General features: G+C 38.7%; 1 protein-coding gene across 11 annotated transcripts in view; it reads right to left on the bottom strand.

Annotated features, from left to right (window-relative positions):
- Window positions 1-19,634, bottom strand: part of PTPRA (protein tyrosine phosphatase receptor type A) — a 162,622-nt gene that overhangs the window by 112,187 nt on the left and 30,801 nt on the right. For 9 of the 11 annotated variants that reach the window (XR_010154307.1, XR_010154305.1, XR_010154306.1 and 6 more), the window contains one exon: window positions 897-976. The exons of the other annotated variants lie outside the window; for them this stretch is intronic. Coding sequence is in view for 3 of the 9 variants with exons in the window: in XM_009436716.5 (XP_009434991.1) it covers window positions 897-923 (27 nt within the window). In the remaining 6 variants the exon portion in view is untranslated. The remainder of the gene's footprint in view (window positions 1-896; window positions 977-19,634) is intronic. 11 annotated transcript variants of the gene reach the window in all.

The raw sequence follows: 19,634 nt of genomic DNA, 5'->3' as shown, positions 1-19,634 counted from the left end.
CTTAGATTACAGGTGTAAGCCACCACACCCGACCATATATCACAATTTATTTAACTATTCTCCTGTTTTTGGACACCTGATTGGGTTACAGTTTTTCTGGCTATAATACATAAAGCTGCAGTGAACATTTGTATGTGCACTTTTGTGTAGACATATATTTTTCATTTCTCAAAGGTGGACACCTAGAATTGAAATTCCTGGGTTATTAGATACGTGTATGTTTTGCAGATATTGCCAAAGAGTTTTCTAAAACTATAGAGTGGTTTACATTCCCACTTAAAAAACTTGGAGATCATCTGTGATCTACTCAAGAAGCTTTAATTCAATGCTGGCAGGGCATTAACTTTGGTCTTTATATTTTTATTTTTATGTTTTTGAGACGGAGTTTCATTCTTTGGTGCCCAGAATGGAATGCAGTGTGCGATCTCGGCTCACTGCAACCTCTGTCTCCTGGGTTCAAGGGATCCTCCTGCTTCAGCCTCCCGAGTAGCTGGGATTACAGGCACATGCCACCACATCTGGCTAATTTTTGTATTTTTGGTAGAGATGGGGTTTCACCATGTTGGCCAGGCTGGTCTTGAACTCCTGACCTCAAGTGACCTGCCCGCCTCGGCCTCCCAAAGTGCTGGGATTACAGGCGTGATCCACCATGCCCAGCCTGACTTTGGTCTTTTTTTTTTTTTTTTAAAAAAAAAAGCTCTTTAAGTGATTCTGATTCATAATCAGGTTAAGAAGTATCTTAAAGGATAATTACAATGTTTATAATCATAAAAAAATAAGCTACTCTTACAGCTTAGAAACGAAATGAAGCAGGAAAGAATGTGATGTTAGCTTTATTTATGGACACTACTTGACTGGCAAAAGCCTCCTCACAGTTCTGGTTTTATTTCTCTTACCTTAGTTATTTGAACTGCATCATCCATTACCACTCAGTGGAATTCCATAAATACCTTTGCTTTTTTTTTAGTTGTGTCACCTGCAACAAAAGGAAAAATACCTTTAGAAATATACAACATCCCTGAGCAGATTGTTCTAGCTTAGGAATTCAAGCCCAGCCTAGGCAACATGCAAAATCCCATCTCCACAAAAAGTAGCCAGGCAGGGTGGCACATGCCTATAATCCCAGCTACTTAGCAGGCTGAGGTGGGAGGACTGCTTGAGCCCAGAAGGTGGAGTTTCCAGTGAGCTGGGATTGTGCCACTGCACTCCAGCCTGGGAACAGAATGAGACCCAGTCTCAAAAGAAAATAGCCAGGAGCGGTGGCTCACGCCTGTAATCCCAGCACTTTGGGAGGCCGAGGTGGGTGGATCACTTGAGGTCAGGAGTTTGAGACCAGCCTAGCCAACATGCTGAAATCCTGCATCTACTAAAAATACAAAAATTAGCTGGGCATGGTGGCACGCATCTCTAATCTCAGCTGTTCAGGAGGCTGAGGCAGAATTGCTTGAACCCGGGAGGCGGAGGCTGCAGTGAGCCCAGATCGCGCCACTGCACTCCAGCTCAGGCGACAAAGTCAGACTCCATCTCAAAAAGAAAAATAAGGCCAGGTGCGGTGGCTCATGCCTATAATCCCAGCACTTTGGGAGGCCGAGGCAGGCGGATCACCTGAGAAGTCAGGAGTTCGAGACCAGCCTGGCCAACATGGTGAAACCCCGTCTCTACCAAAAATACAAAAATTAGCCAGGCACGGTGGTGGGTGTCTGTAATCCCAGTTACTTGGGAGGCTGAGGCAGGAGAATCGCTTGAACCCAGGAGGGGGAGGTTGCAGTGAGCCGAGATCGTGACAGTGTACTCCAGCCTGGGCAACAGAGTGAGACTCCATCTCAATCAATCAATCAATCAATCAATCAATCAATAAAACAGCCCTATTTAAACATTATGGATTGTTTTGGAGAGTGGAGTATATCCTAACAAGATGTTTCACAGAGGTGTGCTTAAAATTCCAGGAGCCACAGAACAAAGCTCCATCTTAAATAGTTCAGATTTCTGAATAGCTCATAGGTCTTTCCAGTAAGGGTAGTATGGAACACTCCTCCCTGTCCCAAAACTTGGACTATGCCACCACAGGGTTGTTTATATACCATTAGGCCCTTCCCTAGGGAACATATGGCAGTGTCTAAAGATAGTTTTGACTGTCACAACTAATAGCAGGGAGGCTGGGCTACTGGCATCTAGGGGATAGAGGCCTAGGATGCTGCTAAGCATCTTACAAATCACAGGACAACCCCCTATAACAAAGTATCCAGTCCCAAATGTCAACAATGCCAAGGCTGAAAACCTCTACATTGATCAAAGATCTATCTCTAGTCAATGACTGTGCAAAGTGGTAGCACAAGAGCCTAGCCATTTCTACCTCTTGTGGTATTCCTCTATCAGGCAATCTGGGTGGGCAGAGACTTCGTCAGGTGTGCACTGCAGTCTGATGGCTCCCTATACCCAAACATGTTCCGTTCCCCTTTTCTTCACAGGCATTACTCCTCTAATAAGCCCTTTGCCCCTCCAACCCCATCTGTGTCTGCTTCCTGTAGAATCCAGCTGGCACATAAATTAACATTCACGTTCACACTGAATGGAGTGCGCATTCACATTGTTGGAGAAACAAGAATCACTGGGGGGTAAAAAGAGTCCCAATAAATAAACCAAAATGTTAAAAATTCTAAACTTCTGTACTATCCAAGTATTCCATAACAACCATCTATTATTTATACATAATAAAGAAAATATTAAAGTAAGACTTTATACTAGATTTTGCTCGTGAAGACATGTTCTAATGGCAGGCTAAATTGGTATACTCTGTATATACAGTAGTACCCAAATTCAAGGAAGGGTGAACAACTGTTGGTGTTCTTCAAAAAAAAAAAAAAAAAGCGCATTCCCAGGTACTAAGGAAATAAAAGATCAGACAATGGGCTTCACAGACATCTCATAAGCTCAGCTTCCTCATTTGTTAAATCAAAGTTGTACTATTAATAGTTTAAACTAAAAACTTTTAGAAGAGACTACAGAGCCCATTCAGTTTGCCCTCCTGCTTTCAGAGATGAGACCAATGTCCCAGACAGAACGACAGTAACCGGGTAAGCAAAGCACAGTTGTTGGCCTTGCTTCTCAATGCCTGGGTCCATTTCTCTTTCCAGGTACAATGTAATGCCCCTAAATGAAGAAAGCACATTAAGCAAACAGTTCCAAAAAGGTTACAATATTAAGATTATTCCAAGAACTATTCAAAATCTAGCCCTTCACTCCATCATGAAAACTGAATGGGGGCATCTGATACTGCCATTCCAGGCTTTCTTTCTGAGTACTCACTCCCTCAGCACATAAATAGCCTCAAGGCTTTAACATCTTAAAAAAACCTCTCTAGAACAAACTACATTCCCAATGCCTCCCCATCCCAGCCATCACTTTCCCCCCTTTCCTCCTGGTCAATATTCTCAATAGTTCATACTCTCCCACCTCAAACCAGGGGCCTCTGACATACACCCTCACCTGGCCTCTACAGAAACTGCTCTTGATTCATCAGTCAATGATGATCTCAAATTACAGGATCTGACCACCCTAAAATTCCCATCATCACTCCCTCAGAATTTCCTCTCCTCAGCAGAAGCACCTAGAACTATCCCTTAAATGTTGGTGTTCCTGGTGTCCCATCTTCCAATCTTCTCACTCTGTACCAGTGGCTGCACATTAGAGTTGCTGGGGGAGCTTTCAAAAAATTCTGGTGCCCAAGTCCAGCTCAGGTGCATCATAATCTTGGGAAAGAGGGAATTAGGGTTGGGTTCCTGGAAATGTCTGTCTGGTTTTGTTTGGTTTTAAGTACTACAGGTGATTCCAATGTGCAGACAGGGCTAAAAATTGCACTCCTCCATCCAGTCTTCTTGATCTCCTCCTTTCCTCCCACATCCATTTCCAGCCTCAAGCTCTTTCCAAACTCCAAACCTATAAATTCCCTTGCCTTCTAGACCTGCATATTCACAAGCACCTCTGATTCAAATAATCAACACTCACAGAAATGTTATCTTCTCCTGTATCTGTTCTTCCTTAATTGCTTGTTTCAATGGATAAAAATTACCACCTACTCATTGAGTTAGCAAACTTTTTCTGTAAAGAGCCACACAGTAAATGTTTGGCTCTGCAGGCCAAACAGCCTTTGTCACAATTACTCATCTCTGCTGTTGTGACAAAAAAGCAGTCATAGATATGTAGTTTCAGCATAGCTATATTCTAATAAAACCTTATTTATGAACATGTAAATGTTAATTTTATATAATTTCCACATGTTACAAAATAGTATTCTTCTTTTGATATTTTTCCAACCACTCAAAGATGTAAGAAACATTCGTAGTTTGTGGGCTATGCAAAAACTGGCATTGGGTTGTAGTTTGCCAATCCAGGTCTACCCCCTTGCCAAGCTAGAAATCCTAGTTGTCCCAATTACTTTCTTTCCCTTAGCCCTAGAGTCAATCATTAACTCTGTTGCAAGCTACTTTAACTGTTTATGGCCTCCCCCAGCTGAGAGTAAGATCCTTGAGAGTGAGTGGAGGTTGCAGTGAACTATGATTTTGCTACTGCACTCCAGCCTGGGTGGCAGGGCAAGATCCCGTCTCTAAAAGAAAAATAAAAAGATCCTTGAGGGTAAGGACTGTGTCTTGATAATATCCACAGAGCCTAGCAAAGTGTCCAGTACACTGTAGGCAATCTTCCTTTAAGTCTTTCCCTTAGTTCAAAACACACAGAAATTCCACCACCATGAAAGGCCATTATATATCCTATTAATTTGAATCTTTCTTTATTCTAAGACATCCGTTTCTTTTTAGTTTAACTTATTACTGAACTTGATAGTAAGGTTTAAAGGGAGGAAAAAACCCAGCAAATTTTAAAATGCATTAAATAAAGGCTCAGGCAGACATGGCCCACATTTCTTATTAAGCACAAGTCGTAATGATCATTGCTATTCGATTCTTTATTAACTGCTTAATTTCTGTTTTCTGGGTACCTTTTCTGCTTGGAAATTTGAGACAATCAACTTGGTCAAATCTTGGAAGATGTCAGTAAAATGGATGATTACCAATTATAGATAATCAACACATCAAAAAGCAGCAGCTCAACAAGGATCAGAATAAAAACAGGTATTATATATTAAAGTATTTACTACGTGTCAGACACTGTATCAAATTGTACAATGTACATTATTTAAGGTTACCTTCAAAACAGCACAGGAAATAGATACTTCATTTTGAAGATACTACCAATGAAGAAACTATGGTACAGAGTAGTTATTAATAAATAACTTGTCCACAAACAACTGGTACATGGCAAGACTGAAACTCAAACCCAGGTGTACATGACTCCAAAATCTGCTCTTACCCACTAGCTAAACAAAGCCTATAATTAATGTATGTCAACAACCACATGAGGAAAAGAGCTTTATCCAAAAGGAGCTGAATGGAAGGTTTTAAAGCCCTGTTTGAAATGTATAACCGTCATATATTCCTAAGTATGGTGCAATGTGCACAGCCAGTGAGGCTTTCCAATCATGGTCTAACTAAATGAATAAAACAAATGGGAAGAGCCAATTTGTGGATATGGCAGACCCTCCTACCCCAAAGACGGGAAATAAAACCTTGTCCACAAATCAAACAGAGTCCACAAATCAAAGAACATTACCATCCCCTACTGTTAACAGAGCCATTCATAGGAAGTCCCATGCTTACTACGGCAACCACTGGTCTTGCTGCTCACCATGTTTCTGCCTTTTTGCTTCCTCAGGAAGCAGACAGGAAAATCGCTCTCCTGATCTATTTTGTAAAGAGGAGCTGTCATTTAAAAATAGAGTTTTATAAGTGAGTATGTAGCCGGGCACAGTGGCATGTGCCTGTAATGCCCAGCTACTCCAGAGGCTAAGGCAGGATCACTTGAGCCCAACAGTCAGAGTTTAGCCTGGTCACCCTGTCTCATTTTAAAAAAAAGAAGGAAAAGAGAATACGTACAAAGTAATTAATACTTTGCCTGACACCCAATATTTCTGTATACTAAACTCCATCTTTAAAAAACACTGTCTTTTTTTTTTTTTTTGAGACAGAGTCTCACTCTATCGCCCAGGCTGGAGTGCAGTGGTGCAATCTCGGCTCACTGCAACCTCTGCCACCCGGGTTCAAGTGATTCTCTTCTTCAGCCTCCAGAGTAGCTGGGATTACAGGCGCCTGCCACTCTGCCCAGTTAATTTTTGTATTTTTAGTAGAAACGGGGTTTCACAATCTTGGCCAGGCTTGTCTTGAACTCCTGACCTCGAGATCCACCCGCCTCGGTCTCCCAAAGTGCTGGGATTACACTGAGCCCTAAAGTCTTACTTTTTTTTTTGAGATAGGTCTCACTATGTTGCCCAGGTTGGTCTAAACTCCCAGGCTCAAGCAATCCTCCCACTTCAGCCTCCGGAGTAGCTGGGATTACAGGCATGTGCCACTACACCCAGCTCTATCTTTTTCTAATCTAGTAAAACAGCAATCTAGAAAATTATTAAAACTCTCCAGCTACCAAAATCTAGAAATGTTGGATAAATGCAAACATCCTTTGAAAAGCTTAGCTAAGTTCTTAAGAGAGGAGGGAAAACTACCAGTGGCAAGAAAGCAAAAACTGAACCAAAGCTAAGGCTGGAAGTGTGAGCTGACCTCTGTATTGGGCCCAGGAGCATTTGTTAAGACTTTTGAATAACAAGGGAGGAAAGGAGACAGGAAATAGGAGAAGGGTAGGAAGGGCTCCAGAGAAATAATCTCTCATGAAATCGTGGCTCTCTTAAGGCCCAAGGTCTCAATGAAAATAGATCAGAGAAAATCTACCTCCAAGAACAAGGAGACCCTAAATAAATGGAAAGACATCTTACGTCTTTTTTTTTTTTTTTTCAGAAATAAAAAAGCTTTCATGTCTGTAATCCCAGCACTTTGGGAGGCCGAGGCCAGCGGATCACTTGGGGGTCAGGAGTTCGAGACCAGCCTGGCCAACATGCTGAAACCCCACCTCTACTAAAAATACAAAATTTAGTTGGGCGTGATGGTGTGTGCCTGTAATCCCAGCTACTCGGGAGGCTGAGGCAGGAGAATTGCTTGAACCTGGGAGATGGAGGTTGCAGTGAGCCAAGACCACGCCACTGCACTCCAGCCTGGGCAATAGAGCGAGACTCTGTCTCAAAAAAAAAAAAAAAAAAAAAAAAAGAAATAAAAAAACTGATCCTAAAATTTATATGGAATTGCAAGGGACTCCGAATGGCCAAAACAATCTTGAAAAGGAGGAACAAAGTTGGAGAACTCATACTTCCTGATTTCAAAACTTATTGCAAAGCACCGGTAACCAAAGCTGTGTGGTAATGGTATAAGGAGTGATATATAGATCAATGGAATAGTTTTAAATGAGTTCAGAAATAAATCCACAAGTCTATAGTCAACTGATTTTTATTATTCTATTTTTTAGAGACAGTGTCTCACTCTGTCACCCAGGCTGGAGTGCAGTGGCACAATCAGAGCTCACTGCAGCCTTCAACACCCGAGCTCAAGCCATCTTTCTGCCTCACCCTCCCAGAAGCACACACCACCATGGCTGGCTGGTGATGAAATACTGGCCTCAAGTAATCTTTTCATCTGGGCCTTCCAAAGCTCTTGGATTATAAGCATGAGCCACCATGCCCTATGGTCAACTAATTTTTGGGAAGAGTGCTAAGACAACATTCAATGGGGAAAGAACAGGCTCTTCAACAAATGGCACTGGGACAACTGGATATTCACATGCAAAAGAATGAATCCTTACCTCATACCATATATAAAAATTAACTTGGGACTGAAAGTGGTGGCTCACGCCTGTAATCCCAGCACTTTGGGAGGCCAAGGTGGGCATGGATTACTTGAGCCCAGGAGTTTAAGACCAGCCTAGGCAATAATAGTGAAACCCCGTCTCTAGAAAAAATACAAAAATTAGCCAGGCATGGTGGCACAAGCCTGTGATCCCAACTACTTGGGAGGCTGAGGTGGGAGGATAGCTTGAGCCCAGGAGGTCAAGGCTGCAGTGAGCCAAGACTGCTCTACTGCACTCCAGCCTGCAGCACAGAGCAAGACCCTGTCTCAAAAAACAAAACAAAACAAAAAAATCAAAGTGGATTAAAAACTTAAAAAGCTACAACTATAAAATTATTATTATTATTTTTTTTGAAACATAGTTTCACTCTGTGGCCCAGGCTGGAGTGCAGTGATGCAATCTCAGCTCACTGCAACCTCTGCCTCCATGGTTCAAGTAATTTTCCTGCCTCAACTTCCCGAGTAGCTGAACAGGCACACGCCATAGGCTAATTTTTTGTATTTGAGTAGAGATGGGCACCATCTTGCCGAGGCTGATCTTGAAATCCTGAGCTCAGGCAATCCGCCTGTCTCAGCCTCTCAAAGTGCTAGGATTACAGGCATGAGCCACCGCGCTTGGTCTAAAACTATAAAATTCTTAGAAGAAAACATAGGTAAATCTTCATGACACTGAATTTGAAAATGGATTCTTAGATATGACACTAAAAATCATAAGCAACAAAACTGACAAATTGGAATTCGTCAAAATTTTGAAAGACAACCTATGGGATGCAAGAAACTATGTGTTAATCAGATATCATGTATCTGATAAGGGTCTAGTTATCAGAATAGATAAAGAACTCTTACAATTCACTAACAAAAAAAGACAACCTCCCCCCAATTTAAAAAATAGGCAAAGAATTTAAGAGACATTTCTCCAAAGAATATATACTAATGGCTAACAAGCACATGAAAAGATTTTCAAAAGATAGCCAAATGGTGGAAATAACCTAAATGCCCATTATTGGATGAATAGATAACCAAAATGTGGTATTATACATACAATGAACTATTATTCAGCCTTAGAAAGGAAGGAACCTGGTACAGTGGCCCACACCTCTAATCTCAGCTACTTGGGAGGCTGAGGTGGGAGGATTACTTGAGCCCAGTGAAAGTCTGAGGCTACAGCATGCTATGATGGCCTATGTGAATAGCCACTGTATTCCAGCCTGCAACACAGTGAGACCCCCAACTCTTTAAAAAAAAAAAAAAAAGAAGAATGAAGTACTGATACATGCTATAAACATGGATGGAACTTGAAAACACATGCTAAGTAAAATAAGTCAAAATGCAAAATATGTGGCGCTAAGTAAACTGCAAAAGGGACAACTATTTATAGTATGAGGACTCAGAAGAAGGCAGTAGACTGCCTTGCTTGGTCTCACCTTGGAATACACATTACCCAATAGCGACTCAAATGTTTTGCCCTTCTGTACGTGTTCATGAATGACCATAAAAGTGCTACGAGTACAGATTTTGGGGTTACACATAAATTTTAGCAAGTAGGTGAATTTGCAAATAAAAAAAATCTGTGACTAATGAGCATCAACTGTACTTTTTTCGTCTCCAAATAATTCAGTCTAAAAACCATTAGGTGGGGCTGAGCAAGGTTAGCATGCACATGATCTGATAAGGAAAGGAAAGACTGGGCACATTCAAGGGGATTGATCAATTAAGTAAATATTAATATATTAAGAAAAACTGGGGCCCAGTTTCTCTGTCAGAGAAGGGAGTTACAAATACAAAAAGGAAGACAAATAAAATGAACTCTGAGGTGTTGAGGTACTAGGTACCAGTGTGAACTCACAGTACACACACACACACACACACACACACACAGAGCAAGAAATAAAAAAATGAGTCTATGTGTGTGGATGTATGTTTGTGTATGTATATACATGCATATATGCTCTAGCTCTGTCCGCTGAGAAAGTCTAGGAGCAGTGACACCTCAGTGGAACAATGACATCTACTGTCCAGACCTAACCTCTAAATACATTCTTCAATAAAGGGAACCAGGGTACCTTGGTGAAATGATTCCAGAGGTAGGGCAGGAAAAGTATAAGAAGGGCTTTGATCATATCTGGTCCCAGAAAGAGGAAAGTGATCAAAGAATGATAGGACAATGTCAAAAGGATACAGAAGCCAGCTTGACAGGGTTTCCACTGACCAAATCTGGGACAAACTCAGCATCAAAGTACCAAAGTACACTAATAGATAACTTATTGAATAAAATATGAATCCGTAAGTCCACATTGATATAAATTAAATAAACGGGAAGAGAACAGTTTTTCCTTTCAATGAAATGTCAATGAATGGATGTAGAAGGGATGATGAAATTAGAAAATCATCATTTGGCAGCCATCATACCAATAATCCAGCAAAAAAATTTCAATGGGTGCTAAAACTAGAAGGTGAAAGTTTGATGAGGAATGGGATACTTACATTGTCTCAAAGTACCTCCTCCTCCTCCTCATAAAATACTGATTATAAAGGAAAAAATAGTTAAATGTATGGTAGAGAAAACTGGCAGACACAATCTTAATCAAGTGACCAAGGTTAACATCAAGAAAAATGGGACACATGGAAATTATGTAGTACCTGGATGGATAAAATAAGAACACAGCACAATTTATATGGCAATTCTGATAAAATGCATAATCTGAATCTAAAGATGAAGAAACATCAGGTCCATGTTAATGACTTCCTCAAAATAATGAGCCTGTAATCTTCAAAAGTGTCAAGGCGATCAAGTCAAAGACACACATGACAACTAAATGCAATGTGTGATTTTAAACTGGATCCTTCACCTTTTGGGGACAACTAGAATAACTCAAATGGGGCCTGAAGATAAGCTGGTAGTACTGTACTGGTATTAAACTCCAGATTTATTTTATTTTATTTTTGGAGACAGGGTCTCACTCTGTCACCCAGGCTGGAATGCAGTGACACAATCTCAGCTCACTGCAACCTCTGCCTCCTAGGTTCAAGTGATTCTCGTGCCTCAGCCTCCTGAGTAGCTGGGATTACAGGTGTGCACCACCAAGCTGGGCTCATTTTTTTGTATTTTTAGTGGAGACAGGTTTTCATCATGTTGGCCAAGCTGGTCTCAAACTCCTGACCTCAAATGATCTGCCCACCTCGGCATCCTAAAGTGCTGGGATTACAGGCGTGAGCCACCGTGCCCGGCCAAACTCCAGATTTAATGCTCATTAAAGTATCTGGGGCTGATGGGGCTCACTCTCTAATGGTTCAGGGAGCGAAAAGACTCTGTAACTATACTTGCAATTTTTCTGTACATGTATTTATTTCAAAATAAAGAACAAAATGCAATTATGACAAAAAAAGTGCACACTAATGTCCCAGTATTATAAAAATCTAATTCTTCCTTAGTAAAATTTCTGGATAGTCAAAGTACCCCATTACCCCTACTTATTTTTACTAGCTTTTCTAATGAAAGTGTATCTCATTTTCACAGCATTCTGCAATAGAACTTTTGTGATGTTGGAAATGTTCTAAATACGTGCTGTCCAACACAGTAGCACACATGGCTAATGGCTATCATTTTGGACAGTGTAGGTCTAGAGAATAGCAGTTTGGTCACAAAAAATTAAAGAGCTTTTTCATAAAACATTAGGGTTTTTTGTCGTTGTCTGTTTTTGAGACAGGGTCTCACTCTGTCACCCAGGCTGGAGTGCAGAGGTGCGATCTCAGCTCACTTCAACCTCCACCTCCTGGACTTAAGTGATCATCCCGCCTCAGCCTGCAAAGGAGCTGGGACTACGGGTGTGAGCCACCATGCCCAGCTAATTTTTGTATTTTTTGTAGAGACGGAGTTTCGCCACGTTGCCCAGGCTGGTCTTGAACTCCTGAGCTCAAGCAATCCACTTGCCTCAGCCTCCCAAAGTGCTAGGATAATTAATAGGCATGAGCCACCATGCCCGGCCAAACGTTAGTTTTAATACCAAATAGATTTTAACACAAATTAAATTACTTCAGTTTTTCTATACTTCTGTATATTTTCAAAATTTGTTTTTTGAGATAGGGTCTTACTCTGTCACCCAGGCTGGAGTGCAATGGTGCGATCTCAGCTCACTGTAGCCTCAACCTCCCAGGCTCAAGTGATTCTCTCACTTCAGCCTCCTGAGTAGCTGGGAATACAGACATGTGCCTCTACACCCTGCAAATTAATTTTGGTATTTTTTGTGGAGATGGGGTTTCACCAGGTTGCCCAGGCTTGTCTCGAACTCCTGGGCTCAAGTGATCTGCCCACCATGACCTCCCAAAGTACTGGGATTATAGGCCTGAGTCCCCATGCCCGGCCTTCTAATTTCTTAATCAAATCTGAATACCTACCTATTAGAAGCAACCATCTATCTTTAGTTTGAGAGCAGTCTTTTTTTTTCACTAACTTCCGTTTTAGTATACGATTTCCACTGATTGATATCCATGTCTTCTCTATTTCTTGAAATATGCTTTCCTAAAATCTAGGGGACATGTACGTATCTACCCATACTCCCACCCTGCTCTTACATAGTTAGATCCCATAGTCACTTTCTCTCATATTTACTATTTATATTTTACTTTTATTCCCTCTCAGAGCTGCTACAGTGTATTTAATTGGTGCTACAAATTTATTTCCAGCCATGCTCAGCATAATATCCTCCTGATCAGATCAGACTATTTCAGGGCAAACACATTATTCCCTTTCCACGTGAAATAAACCTATTTATTATATAATCATTCCAATATTTTAAGCCAAGAACTAAAAGTCAAAGACTAGTTTAATGACATCATCAACATAGACTAGCAGAGAAGAATGACAGCATGCTTCACATAGTTCATCAAAACAGGAATTTCAAATTCTACAATTCTTGATTTGAATACAAATGCAAAGGATTCTCATCTCTTATCATTCACCTTAGTAACTTCAGTGAATGCAGTATCAGTGTGACTCACCTACCAGGTTCTGTTACTGTTCACTCAGAGCAAGAAAAAAATTGGTTTGTATACAACAGGCCCATGAAGTTAACACCTATGCCAAACATCATTAGAAACACTTAACGAAACTAGGAAAATCTGGAATCCTACCAAAAGCAGAACTATTTTAAGGAAGAGTTTGATCTAGAAGATTTATCCACCCCTTGCTTCTATTAATAAATATTTAAAACAACAAAAATAAAAATAAAAGCAACTAAAAATTCCTAACATCAAAATTATTTATAAGATAGCCAGGCAAAGTGGCTCATGCCTGTAATACCAACATTTTGGGAAGCCGAGGCAGGAGCACTGTTTGACCCCAGGAGATTGAGACCAGCCTGGGCAACACAGTGAGACCACATCTCTACAAAAAAAAAAAAAATGTTAAAATAAAAAATAGGCCAGGTGCGGTGGCTCACACCTGTGATCCCAGCACTTTGGGAGGCCAAGGCAGGTGGATCATGAGGTCTGGAGATCGAGACCATCCTGGCTAACACAGTGAAACCCCGTCTCTACTAAAAATACAAAAAATTAGCCGGACGTGGTGGTGGGTGCCTGTAGTCCCAGCTACTTGGGAGGCTGAGGCAGGAGAACGGTGTGAACCCGGGAGGCGGAGCTTGCAGTGAGCCGAGATCATGTCACTGCACTCCAGCCTGGGTGACAGCGAGACTCCGTCTTAAAAAAAAAAAAAAAAAAAACTAGCTGGGCACGATAGCACACGCCTGTAGTCCCAGCCACTCCATTCCAGCCTGGGTGACAGAGCAAGATCCAGTCTAAAAAAAAAAAAAAAGAAAAAGTATATATAAAAATTATATATAATATATACTTTACTTATATATAATATACATTTTATATTTTATATATTATATAATATATAATATACAAAATATATTATATATAAAATATATATTATATAAAATATATAATAATTATATATAATGCATACCCTCCACTGTGCCTTATATATATTATATATTTTATATAATATACAATATATAATATACAATACATATTATATATCATATACAATATAGTATATATATCATATATCATATATACTATACATCATATATATGATATATAGTATATATATTATATACTATATAACATCATATATACTATATAACATCATATATACTATATATCATATATAATATACATCATATAAGGTATGTTATATATCATATATAATATACATCATATATAGTATATATGATGTATATTACATATGATATATATTATATGATACGATATATGATATATTATATATGATATATATATGATATGATATATGATATATATATGATATATGATATGATATATGATATGATATATGATATATGATATATATGATATATTATATATGATATGATATATGATATATGATATATTATATGATATGATATATGATATATATCATATATTATAAAATATATTATAATTACACATATTATATATAACATAATATATAACATATTATATATAAATATGTCATATATTACATATTATAATTAATATATTTTAATTATATTATATATGTATTATCTAATAATATATAATATATAATTTATATATAAGTGAAACGGAAAAATTATATGAAATTCAAACTTCTGCATCCATAAATAAGAAAGAATGTAGCTGCACTCATTCATTTACTGTTGTCTGTGGCTGGCTTCAGACAATCTTTTGTAGTTTTCGTTTGTTTTGGTTTGGTTTTTTTTGGAGATGGAGTCTCACTCTCATCCAGGCTGGAGTGCAGTGGCATGATCTTGGCTCACTGCAACCTCCACCTCCTGGGTTGAAGCAATTCTCCTGCCTCAGCCTCCCAAGTAGCTGGGATTATAGGTGTGAGCCACCACACCAACTAATTTTTGTATTTTTAGTAGAGACGTGGTTTCGCCATGTTGGCCCAGCTGGTCTCAAACTCCTGACCTCAGCGTCAGCCTCCCAAAGTGCTGGGATTTACAAGCATGAGCCACCGCACCAGGCCTGTTTTGTTTTGTTTTGTTTTTTGAGACAGGATTTCACTCCATCACTCAGGCTAGAGTGCAGTGGTGCAATCAGAGCTAACTGCAACCTCGACCTCCCAGACTCAAGGGATCTTCCCTCTCAATCTTTTGAAGGTTAAATAATGTACATTATACAGTCTGACACAGTGCCTTACACATAACTACTTAATAAATGGTACTTACATGTTATTATTCTGATCCTTGTTGAACTGCTTTTTGATGTGTTCTGGTTATCCATAATTGGTAATCAGCCACTGTACTGACTGGCAGAGTGGAGTGGCTTATATAGCTTTCCACTGCTGCTCAGTATACCACAAATCACAGTCACAAAGTTATAACTCAACAGCATGTTTGGTGCCACACATGCATATTGTCATACTGTGACATTTTATTTTTTATTAATGCATAACTGTTATCAGTAACTAAAAGTCATTATTATTTTGACATTTTATTAGTACATAACTATCATTAGTTATTAGTGCATAACCATCATGTCGAAACAAAAACAAATGCACTTTGAATGTCATGTTTTTCATTTTTTTTAATTTTGTATTTTTTTAAAACTAGAGATGGACTCTCACTATGTTGCCAAGGCTGGTCTTGAACTCCTGGGCTCAAGCAATCCTCCCACCCTGGCCTCCAAAAGTGCTGGGATTACCAGTGTGAGCCACCACACCCAGCCTGAATATCATGCTTTTAAGGCACAGTGGAGGGTATGCATTATTTTATCAAGACAAGATAGGGAAGCATTTTGTTTAGTATGCAATGACTCTACAGTCATCCCTTGGTATCTGTGGATCAACCGTGGATACCAAAATCTATGCACACTCAAGCCCCACAGTGGCCCAGAGGATACAAAAATTTCACTGTTCTGTATCTGGGGGTTTCCTCAAATAACGTATTTTTGATCCACGTTTGGTTGCATATGTATAAACTGCTGATTGTATTTATTGAAAAAAAATTCTCATATAATTGGACCTGTGCAGTTTGAAACTGCGTTGTTCAAGGAGTCAACTGTCTGTGCTAAAAGAATTCAAAATACATCAATGTTACCAAACTAAGGACCGATCACAGTATTTCCGATTCACAGGAAAGCAATGGTCAGAAAAATTTGAAAATTTAAAGTGGAATATTTCATTACAGCAAGGAGGGAAGGTAAGGAATAGAAAGTTTCTAAAGGAGGGAAGTTTCTAAGTCGCTCATTTGTTAGCAAAGCAAGAAAAGTAATATTCTAGTGATAAGTTAATTAAATCATGAAGAAGCTGAAGAAATGTATCCAGAGAAAATAAACTTGTTTAAGAGTATTAATTAGCCTTTCTCTAGGCTTTCTCCAGACAGGTAACAAAAAAATTATTTTTTAAATTTAATATAAGATAATTTAAAAAGAAAAAAAGACTATTAGCCTTTCAACAAAATCATTTGCTCTAAAAGTCGAAAATATTAGGAGCAAGATCAATAATCTGTTTTTAAAAAAAAACCAAGGCAATTGAGGTTAAGTAGATTTCCATCTCTCTTGATGAGTTTGATAGATGTTACAACACCGTTCAGATGTTTATTCAAGGAGTCAGTGCCAAGTTTAAAACAACTGAAGAATTAGCTTCTATGAATAGTCTGTGTTGAACAACTACAAACAAGAAGGTGAAAAAGTACTAATTCCATATAATCTAAAGTGGAATCTCAGATACGTTATCATTGATAACAGTAAAAATATGTGTGAAGCAGAAAAAGGCTTAGTTGGGTGATTTATAAAACTTGTGAAAATGTAAGGTGGTTATTCATGTTTTTTATCAATAGATATTCTATGAAAAATATCTGAATTTATCATGAATTATGAAACCAACCATGTTAATGGTAAATTTCATTCACCGCCATGGGCTTAACCATTGTCAGAAACAGAAGCTGAATAACCTGACTTGCCCAGGCACACAGCAGTTTGACGGCTGAGCTGTACTAAAGTTTTATCATGCTTTTTTTTTTTCTTTTCAGCTTGGAACTGAGATTGAAATTTTTCACAACAATAACACTGCTTTCAGACACTATGATCAAACAATAAATGGGTTTGAGAATTAGCTTTTGCTAATTTTATAATAGTAAATTCAACTTAAAATTACAGGACAAAGCAGCACTTATATATGAAACTTAAACTGTTGTTATTTAGACAACTAACTTTTGAATCATAAGCAACGTTGAGCTGCTTTATACACTTTACATGCTATCAAAAGTTAAAACAAGAAGTGAGATCTCCATTCCCAAACAAATTTGCAGTGGAATAGTTTCTTAGCTCACACTACATTTCCAGAATAATTTTTAGGACCTTAATGCACAAGGAAATTTCTATATTTCAATATCTATTTAACAGTGCAATTGTGGAGCTTCTGTCTAACCTTCCATTGGAAGTAATTAAGCAGCAATGAATAATATACTAAAAGGTAAATGTTATAAGAAAAACCTAATTCTATAAATGCTTCCTGAGTTATTAATATGCTCAATTAAAATCATATGTTTATGGGCTGGTATCAATTATTTGACATGTATGTGTGAAGACGTGTCAAAGATGAAATATATAAAACCTCATTACAGATCTGCATTAATAGATAAATACTTGCAATCAATTTTGATGATTATTTATTGAATAGGAAGCACTAACTCTGAACTCCAATTAAGAAAATGTTATCACTCCAAAAAGAACTCCATTCTTCTCATTAGTATACCTGTATTTCAAAAAATTGTGTTTATTATTTTGAATTTAATCAATTAAGAAATTTCTCAAAATTTGTTTTCTCTCGTTATATCAGAATGTACGTATTACCCTTGATTCTACTTCAGCCTGCAAAATCTAAAATATTTACTATCTGGCCCTTTATAGGAGGATCAGATAATTACTTCTTTGGAGAAAGGTTTTCTTCAGCGGAAGCATATAAAAGCTTGTCCTCTATCTCCTTCTGGGATTGGTAAAAACTTATCTAACACAAATAGGACTCAGGGCTGACTGGTTACATGAAAAAGTACAGTATATCAGGTAATTTTTAAAATGTAACTGAAATATTTGATTTTTACTCAAAACAAATACATGTCACCTGCCAATATTACGGTAAAAAACCAAGGCCTCTTCTTTAAGTACATTTCTACTAATTAATGTTTCAAATGTTCTCTCTTGCATATTCATTACAAATATATCATATCCATTACCCATCATATCCATAATCCACATTTGTGATTTCAAATTTCAGTTTCTTTAAATGGAACAAGAATCTAGGCAACTGTAAGACAACTGAGTATAGAGCGTTTAAGAATTTTACGAGGACAGGTGTGTTGGCTCACACCTGTAATACCAGCACTTTGGGAGGCCGAGGCGGGTGGATTACCTGAGGTCGGGAGTTCGAGACCAGCCTGACCAACATGGAGAAACTATGTCTCTACTAAAAATACAAAAAAGTAGCCAGGTGTGGTGGCGCATGCCTGTAATCCCAGCTATTCGGCAGGCTGAGACAGGAGAATCACTTGAACCCAGGAGGCAGAGGTTGTGGTGAGCTGAGACCACACCATTGCACTCTAGCCTGGGAAACAAGAGCAAAAAAAAAAAAAAAAAAGAATTTTATGATTTCCACCCCCAATCTTTCAAAATATTCACGCCCACAATTAGTAAGACAGTAATTTGGTGAAAAGGGGAAAAGGGGATTTGTATTTATCCAATTTGTTCAAGATCTACAACTTAATTTTCCTAAAAACAACTACTTTTTGCAGTCATATTTCATTAGTTAATGTTTAATTAAATTATAAAATTACAGTACTAAATGTAACTGGCATAAGCAGATTTGGAACAAACATACTGACCCCTGGAAGTGTAAAATTCAACTAGTGAGAGATGAAGGCAAGATGTGCTAGAGAGCAGCCAACCAGCCATGAGTGTTCAACTTTTCTTAGGAAACATTCAGTATATTCTAGAGGAAGACTAGAGTGTGGTTATTTCTGTAATTTGATTATATATACTCTATTATCAGTGGTCCCCAATCTTTTTGGCACCCAGGGACCAGTTTTGTGGAAGACAATTTTTCTATGAAATGGAGGGGTGGAGGATATGGTTTCAGATTTTGGGATGAAGCTGCAACACCTCAGATCATCAGGCATTAGATTCTCATAAGGAGCAAACAACCTAGATCCCTGGAGTGTACAGTTCGCAGTAGGGTTTGTGCTCCTATGAAAATCTAATGCTGCTGCTGATCTGACAGGAGGCAGAGCTCAGGTGTAATGTTCCCTGGCCTAAAGTTCACATCCTGCTGTGTGGCCCAGTTCCTAACAGGATGGTCTGTGGCCTGGAGGTTGGGTATCCCTGCTCTATATAATTTGGTGATTATTTGAATATAGTCTAAATTAGAAATCTTTACGTATTTTTCCCCAAACAGCCCACTGTTACAGGATCATTCTTAGTAATCGATCATTTTCTCCCTGATTTCTGAATGCCACTTTCAACATATTCCTTTTTTCTTTCTTTTTTCATTTCACTCCTTCCTACACACTGACACTTTCATATTCTAAATTCCTATATATATTCAGGTCTGTTTCTGGACTATTTTTCTCTAGTTATTTGTCTATTCTTTTTTTTTTTTTTTTTTTTTTTTTGAGACGGAGTCTTGCTCTCTAGCCAGGCTAGAATGCAGTGGTGTGATCTCGGATCACTGCAACTCTGCCTCCTGGGTTCAAGTGATTCTTCCACCTCAGCCTCCCGAGTAGCTGGGACCACAGGCATCCGCTACCATGCCCGGCTAAT

This window comes from Pan troglodytes, chromosome 21 (assembly GCF_028858775.2).
Source record: "Pan troglodytes isolate AG18354 chromosome 21, NHGRI_mPanTro3-v2.0_pri, whole genome shotgun sequence".
Classification (NCBI taxonomy): domain Eukaryota; kingdom Metazoa; phylum Chordata; class Mammalia; order Primates; family Hominidae; genus Pan; species Pan troglodytes.
The sequence above is the reverse complement of the archived record's forward strand: the minus strand, read 5'-3'. Positions and strand labels throughout refer to the sequence as shown.